The following is an 8,508-nucleotide window of genomic DNA, read 5'->3' as shown; positions in this document are numbered from 1 at the left end:
TCAATATTCATATATGAACTGTGAAGTGTTTCAACAGGGTTGATGTAAAAAATCAACACTTGCTTGAAATTGTCAAAACACTCAATATTTTGAAATTTGTACAAAGAACCCTCTATTCCATACATATATGATTATTTAATATAAGTGGAAAATTAGAAACATTGATCCTGGCATTAATTCTAACTGACATAAAGAAGCCAATTTAATCTGTATGTAATATGGTTGTGTTCAACACAGGAAGCTTCTAAAGAAAAACGCTTTTCAAAGTGACACTTTGAAATATTATAGAAATATAAAATAATTACAAGGGCATTTATCCTATAACAAAGTGTTTATATTTTATAAAATCTTAAATGATAGTATAAAATTGTACAGATAATGGAGCCACTTTTTTCATTCATAATACTAAATACCAGGATAATTCAGTAAAACTGAAAGGTTTAGATTTTGTTTAAGAATATGTTTGTGATGAAAATAGAAGACAAAAGTGGGGGGGCTGGTAAATGGAATTAAATTATAGTTGCTAAAGAAAGCAGTTTTGTTACAAGATCAGGCCTGCATGCAAAAGCAATTAAAGATTTTTTTCTCTGAAAACCATCTTCAGCATTTCAAAACTGGATTAAAGATGACTTCTCACATCATGATTTTTTTTTCACATTACAAGGTATCTATAATTATTTTTTCCTTCCTCAGCTCTCTTAGCAAGAGATGGAACATTACATGATGGAAGCTAAAATTAAAGATAGCTGCCAGAAAAGTGTCTCCAAACTAAATTAATGGTTTTAAATGATGTCATCAATCTACTGAATTTTGAGGCATGGGAGATTCCAGAACATTTCCCAGGATGGCTGCTTAATAATTCTGTAGGTGATTTGCAGTGTCTTCCAGCAACCACCAATGTTTTGAGATACTGTACAATTGGAGGAAAAAGTTGCAAAATACCAAAATAGTTTTTATTTATTTATTTATTTATTTGATTTATATACCGCCCTTCTCCTGAAGGACTCAGGGCGGTGTACAGGGCAATAAAAATAAGAATACAGGTTACAAGATTTAAAGTTAAATGATTCTGCCCAATGTTGTAGGTTAGTTAAAATAATGTTAAAACCCAAACCCATCAGGCCAGGCCGGCTTGTTCGAATAGATAAGTTTTTAGATCACGTCGGAAGGAGCGAAGGTCAGGGGCCATCCGGAGTTCAGCTGGTAAGCGGTTCCAAAGGATTGGTGCACCCACCGAGAATGCTCTCCCCCTGGGGGTCACCAGCCGACATTCTCTGACCGGTGGCACCCTGAGGAGGCCCTCTCTGTGGGAACGTACAGGATGGAGGGAAGTTGACGCCGGCAGTAGGTGCTCCCATAGGTAATCCGGACCCATGCCATGTAGGGCTTTGTATGTCATCACCAGCACCTTGAATTTCACCCGGAAGGCAACTGGAAGCCAGTGCAGCTCACGGACCAGAGGTGTAATATGGGAGTATCGGGAGACCCCCAAAAGAACTCGTGCAGCTGCATTCTGTACCAGCTGAAGCTTCTGAGTGGTTCTCAAGGGCAGCCCCATGTAAAGAGCATTGCAGTAATAAGTTACTGAAATTTTTTGCCTCAGCATGAAATAAACAGCCAGGTAGTAATAAACCTGATTTAAATTGGGAGAAAAGAGAGAATATTTTCCAATCTGGTAACCCCCGCCCCATATCTAACTCAAGATTATGCCAAGAAATTGGGTTTAATTGTCCTGCTCAAATGGAAAGCATTTTGCCTGTAAATTTAGCAGCAAGCAATGGAACAATTTAGGATCTTTGTTAAATAAGCAGGTACTGCACCCAGTATCGGTGTATATGGTAAGAACCATAAGCAAGAAATGCTAGAATATTCACTGAGGGATTAGGCTACTAGCAACTAGAGAACAAGAGGCCGGACTACGTACACCCTTAATCCAAGCAGGCTTTTACATTCTTTTAGTCAGCATTTTACAGAACAAGCTTTCAACATGCTTATAACCTCGTTGGGGAAATTTAAATGCATGCCTCAGACTTGAAAAAAGTTTATATGAAGCGTTTACTACTCGTACGGCAACAAACTTACTCGGTTTCTTTTGATATAGAATCCCGCCTCAATGCATTTGGCCGGAAATCAATCACAAGCACCAATGCCGTGCTTTCGTCATTCCCTTAGCCGAGTGCTGAGCCGGAAACACTCTTGCTTAAAGGAAGTCACATCTCTATGACTCGAGGGCGTTAGGCATTTTGGTACGCAGGCGCAGAGGAGCGCGCGCACTTCGTCGCTATTGCGGCCTGCGGAGGCCTGCGATTTTCCCAGCCGACGCCCTCGGAGACCCGTTTCTCGGCTCTATGTTCCCGACGTGGGGTCTGTATGGGGCAACCCCAGGGCCCTATCCTCCGCCCCCTACAATGCTGTTGCCGCCGCCGCCTTTGCCTGGGCCTTTACCGGGCGTGCTGCCTACCGCCATGCCGCCGCCTCAAGTCCCGGTAGTCCCGCCGCCTGTTTTAGGTAGTTACGCGACCAGTTCGGCGACTACTGCCGCTGCCGGCACCGGGGGATTTCTGAGTCTACAGGAACAGCACCTGGTCCAGCTGCAGCAGCTCCAGCAGATGCACCAGAAGCAGCTGCAATCGGTGTTGTTAGGCGGGGGGCCTCCACCCGGCGCGCCTCCCCCGAATATGCCACCGCCTCTGCCCAGTTCCTCTATCGCTAGTACTTCCTGGCAGCCGCCGGTGCCCGCCGGACCGCCGCCCCCGCGCAGCTATCAGAAACAATTCAAACACCGCGATCCCCTGCCTCCGCCTCCGCCTTTGCCCCGGGAACCACCGTTCCGAAATCCCCCGATGCCGCCGCTTTCGTCTACAGATGAGGTTGCCGAGTCATCGCAGCCCCGCAATGAGTGGGAGCCCCTGGTTCCTTCGGCCAGTCCTCGCATGGATATGGACATGGATCTGTCTTCACCACCACAATCACCTTCCCAGTCTTTCGTGCCCCAGTTAGAAGCTGATCCCTATGTGCCCCCACCTCTGCCAGCGCAGAGTCAGATCCCGCCACCACAGCCTTACCAGTCCCATTTGCCCTTGTCTCAGGCAGTTCCCAAGGCATTTTCAGACCCATCTTCAGCTGTTTCTCAGTCTTACCCAACCCAGTCCCAATCTTATCAACCCATCTCCCAGTCATCCTCCCAGCTGGGCCAGCCCATTGCAATATCAGCCTCCCAGCCTGAATCCCACTTCACTTCATCCCAGATTACTCAGACCACTTCTGAACCACCAGAATTAAGACTGAGCAGTGGCCCAGAGAAAGAGTGTGAGCAACAGCAAAGCACCTCACGTGCAGATCTATCCACAATGACCCCGCAGGTAAGGATGAAGTAACAATTGCAATTTATCTCTGGACTACAAAAGCTTTTTCCTTATTCAATTAAGTGTTCTAACTATGAGATGTGTATATATAGCAGTAGGACAAAATGTGAGTGACTTATTATAAATGGGAAGAAGGCATTAAATGCTTAAATGATATTCCATAAACTTTCACATGCTATTTGTGGAGTCCTTGGTGCACCCTAACCTTGCTTGTTTCACTTGTAAACATTTAATTATCCATCTAGATAAAATCACGGTTTTAGTGGCACTCATTGCTACAGTGCTGTGATGTCACTGATCAGTGCCCTACAATCAGGGCACTGATAAAACATCAAGTAACAACCAAAACTCGGAAACCATCAAGAACTTAACACTGAGGTACATATATTCTCTTCTTTTGGATACACTATTTGCTCAGTGGTTACTGAGACCTTTTCAATAGCATGGCCTCAATTTTGGAATAACCTGTAATGACAACTGACATAATCTGTGCTATCTTTGGGGAGAGGAGGGTTGTTGCACAATGAATACCTCAGACTTTATTTTTATCCTACCTATTATTTTTGTCAATAATTCAAGTTAGCAAGCATGCCTAATACTCCTCCTTCCTCCCATTTTCCCCAACAACAACAACTCTGTGAAGTGAGTTAGGCTGAGAGAGTATCTGGCCCAAAGTTGCCCAGCGGCTTTCATGCCTAATGCAGAATTAGAACCAATGAAGGAGAATATTTGTAGCTCAGGGTTGAAATGAGGGGTCCTTAGTTCTCTCTCAGCTCGCTTGTTTTCTTGCAGATGTTTCATTATCCTAATTAGGTAACATCAGTGCTGGTGATGATGTTACCTAGTTAGGGTAATGAAAATCTGTAAGAAAACAAGCTCAGAGAGCAGAATTAGAACTCACAGTCTCCCAGTTTCAAACCTGATGCCTTAACTACTAGCCCAAACTTATTTTTTATTAAAAAATGTGGCATGATATGTGCTGAATGCTATTTTGATAAAAAAAATGTCCATAATGATATTTCTTTTAAAGCAACACTATACAAATAATTACGAAATAGTAAACTAAAGAATTCAGCTCATGAAGAAAAGGAAATACATAGTTTATACAGATAAGATTCAATACATCTCTATTCTATACTTGCAAACCATCCTATCTTCTAATATGTTCATGAACTGCTTGATACTTTGCCTTTTCATATTTAAATATCTGACTTCTGAGGGTTCACCAATTCCATCCAAGCACAAATTCCAAGCCTTTCTTGTTCACTCTTCCTTCATATATTTATTTTGCAATTTTCTCCTCTTTCATTCTCTCGCTTTCATCCAAAATGTTGCAATATATTTCTTTTGTACTTGTCACTCTGATATTCAATCCATGTTTTACTGAACACTCATTAATTCTTGACCTATTTTTTCTTGTGTTTAGTTGTCAACACTGCTAACATCGAATGTTATTGCTTGACAAGAGATGAAGAAGTAGCCATTTCATATGTTAAACTTGTGTATTACTTGAAGAGATGGGGGGGGTCCTCAAGGCCATCTGAAATAAAAAGATAAGAGCTTGGCAGGTTTTCTAATGGAAAGGAAACTGATTCTTTAAATTAATAGGAGAATATGATTAATGACAAAATTAGAAAGGTGGAGAATTGTGTTTTAATATATTGTGCAAGGGGGTGGAGATTTCAGATTCCAGCTTCGAGCAAGCATTTGCTGGTGTATTAGGCTGAATAAAGGACTTTTAAGGTAAACAGTGCCTCAGAGTCACTTGAAAAGCCCATATGTTGGAAACGACATCAAGCTGGAATCCCCACTACTTTTTAAACTAATTAGGGAGTCCCGACCTCCCATCGCTGTCTCCAAGTTTGGGAGGCAGTCTGCAAAGAGTTGGGGAAAATCCCATAATGGCGGGAGAAAAATTGCCTGAAGCCAGCTCCCCGGCATCAGCAGCCACCCCAGAGGGGGAAGGGCCAGAGAAGAAGCCAGTAGGGAAAGAATTTCAGCAATCCTCCCAGCTGGGAGCTAGACCCAAACAACCAGGAGAATTGGTCTGGTCGTCAGAGTGGATTAAGCCCAGCGGAGACTCCAGGTGCCTCGGAGCAGCCAGGCCAGATGAGATTTGAGTACTCGGGTGAGTGGAAAATCCTGTCTGCAGATCAGACTGCCTGCCAGACCCAGGAGTCCCCTGCCAAGCCCTCCAGACCCATAGAGACAGAGGACCCCAGCCTGGGGCCTCTGCAGCAATGGGAGGCTGGGAAGCCCCCACAAGTGAAAGGCCAACAACCTCTGAGCTTGCCCCAGCTAATAGAAGTCTTGCAACAGCTGGGGGTTGTGCAGAAGCCTGGAGTTCAGCAGCTGGTGGGAGGCGGCAGCAGGACCCAAATGTGCAACTCCTGAGCGTACAGCAGTACCAGTGGGGCCAGCAGCAGAAGGGGCCCTGGCACCCATTAAATCAGCAACTAGAGTGGGGCCAGCAGCAACTGGAGACACAACAACAGCAGTGGGGGCCCTGGCAGCCAGTGAATCAACAATCAGGAGGGGGGCTGCAGTAACTGGGGGCACAACAGCAGTACGGGCTACAGCAACCGTTGATCCAACAACCAAGGGGGGGGAACAGCAGCATTGGGGGCCCCAGCAGCCGTTGAACCAACAACTAGGGTGGGGTCAGCAGCAATGGGCCCCCCAGCAAGCAATAATGAACCCACCCTTCAGAGCAACCTTTGATGGGGACCCAGAGAAATTGATTTTTTTTCCTCAACCAAGTATGCTCTCACTTGAATCGCTGGGGTCACATTTACCCGGACCCGAGTGCGATGGTCGATGTGATTGCATCCAACCTAAAGGGAGAAGCATCTGAATGAACAATTTATATAACAAGCAGGCCCCTGAATGGGAGGACCCCCACCTTTCCCTCCTGGGGCTGAGGGAAAGATTTGAGGACCCATCCATTGCCTTCAAAGCGAAAGAAAAAATCCATAAGATAAAGCAAGCTGACCGGCCTGCCCTAGAGTACGTGCGGGAGTTTTGAAAGATGGCAGGTCAGATAGAGAGATGGTCTGAGCAATCAATAATTCATCTTTCTAGAGAAGGATTAGACGACCACCTTTCTCAGGCATGTATCTACCGAGCTGTACCCGACCAGCTGCATGAATGGTACCAGGCAGTGGTGAAATTAGATGTCCAGCTCGCCCGCTATAAAAAACCTCTCCCACATGAAGCTGCGCTAAAACCAGGATCCAGATGGCTACCACCCCCCCGAAAACCCCCAACGACTGCTACTGCCGAAAGACCTAGACCACCTATAGGTCCGGCAATCAAGTGCTTATGATGTGGGCAGCAGGGACATCAAGCAGCGAACTGCCCAGTTCCTTACCCGCAACAACAGAGTAGACCAGATCCAACAACAAGGAAGAAACCTGCACAGCAGCCATCGAGAGAAAAGTCCAACTGGGCCACCCAGGAGCCTGTTACCCAGGTTACGTCCCTCACCCAGGAGGACGCTCGCCCACCGACCAGACTCACCCCCACTTTACCCGGTTTTGACAGCGATGATGAAGGGGAGAACAACCCGATGGAAAGTCAATGCATCCTACCTTTTTTAATTGCCTGCTAAACTCATAATCCCTAAGTCAGGGGCACAAGTAGACCTGAAAGTGCTACTCGATACTGGCTGCTCCCGATGCATCATTAGCCTGTCATGTGCCTTGATACTGGGCACACGGGCCAAGCCGCTCTCCAAACCTGTGAGGTTCGAGCAACCCGATGGCTCCCTAATGGAAGGGACTTTAGTCACGCAATTAATGGAGCCCTTACACTGTTACCATATGTAAACTTCCCCAACCAAGAATGTATTTTATGTCCCCCCTTGAAATGGAGGAGATGCAGCGATATGTGGATACAAACCTAGCATTGAACAGGCAAAGTCTACTGTGGGAGCCCATATGTTGTTCAAAGAGAAAAAAGATGGGTCTATACGTCTCTGCGTGGACTATAAAGGCCTAAACGCTGTGAGTGTGGAAAATAAATACCCTCTCCCCCTCCTGAAAGACTTGCTAACCCACCTGGCGAAGGGGAGCATCTTCACCAAGTTAGACCTGAGAGCGAGAGGAGATGGACAGTCTGGGAGAAAGAGGCCTTCGCTATTAGGTGGGGGCTATTAAACTGGCGGCACTACGTAGAAGGGAGCAAGGTGCCTTTTGAAGTATGGACAGATCACAAAAATTTAGAGGCACTGAAAACTCCCTGCAAACTGTCCCCAAAACAAGTACAATGGGCACAGTACTTCAACTGTTTTAACTTTACTCTAAAGTACATACCAGGAAGAAAAAACTTCCTAGCTGATGCGCTCTCCCGATTGCCACAGTACAAAAGCGAACGCGAAGTTCATGAGGCAATTATCCCCAGTCCACAAACTGCGGCCCAACGCACACCTCACAGGAACCCCTAATCCTGATGACCCTGGGGTAAAGAAAATAAAGCGAGAACTCACTGATCAATGGTTTAAAGACAATGAGACATCCCTAACATGCAGGGATGGTCTGGCTTACAAGGGGGAAAAATTGTACTTGCCTGAAGCTCTTCGTCTTAATGCCCTCAAACGCAGCCATGATGTCAAACAGGCTGGACATTTTGGATATCTAAAAACTCTACATCTCACTCCCCGGCAATTTTGGTGGCCAGGACTAAAACGAGACGTAGAAAACTGTCAAGAGCTGTACTGTATGTGCCACCATGAAAAGAATCCCAGGAAATACCCCTGGGTTACTGCAACCAGTGGCCGAACCATCTCAACCATGGGAAGAAATAGCTATGGACTTTATAGTAGACCTACCCGACAGTAGAGGAAATACTGTCATTTGGACTGTGATAGACCTATTTTCAAAACAGGCTCACTTTATCGCCTGCAAAGGACTTCCATCAGCTCAATGCTTGACTAAATTGTTCCTAAAACATATCTATTGACTTCATGGCGCCCCTAAGCAAATAATTTCGGACAGGGGTGCAGTTCACAGCTAAATTTTGGAGAAACTTTCTTAAACTAATTGGATCATCTCAAGGCCTATCAACTGCTTTTCACCCGGCTACTAATGGAGCCGCAGAATCCGCCAACAAAATGGTGAAACAATACCTTAGATGCTACGTCTCT

At 45.6% G+C, this 8,508-nt stretch overlaps 1 protein-coding gene across 1 annotated transcript in view; it reads left to right on the top strand.

Moving 5' to 3' along the window:
• The first annotated feature begins 2,253 nt into the window (after positions 1 to 2,253).
• YLPM1 (YLP motif containing 1) overlaps positions 2,254 to 8,508 on the top strand; it is a 52,191-nt gene continuing 45,936 nt past the window's right edge. Inside the window, exon 1 of the mRNA XM_083349131.1 lies at positions 2,254 to 3,362. Within this exon, the coding sequence (XP_083205257.1) occupies positions 2,349 to 3,362 (1,014 nt within the window). The 5' untranslated portion in view covers positions 2,254 to 2,348. The remainder of the gene's footprint in view (positions 3,363 to 8,508) is intronic.

This window comes from Vipera ursinii (assembly GCF_947247035.1).
Source record: "Vipera ursinii genome assembly, chromosome: 1".
Taxonomy (NCBI): domain Eukaryota; kingdom Metazoa; phylum Chordata; class Lepidosauria; order Squamata; family Viperidae; genus Vipera; species Vipera ursinii.
Note: the sequence above shows the minus strand (reverse complement) of the source record. Positions and strands in the feature narration are given on the sequence as shown.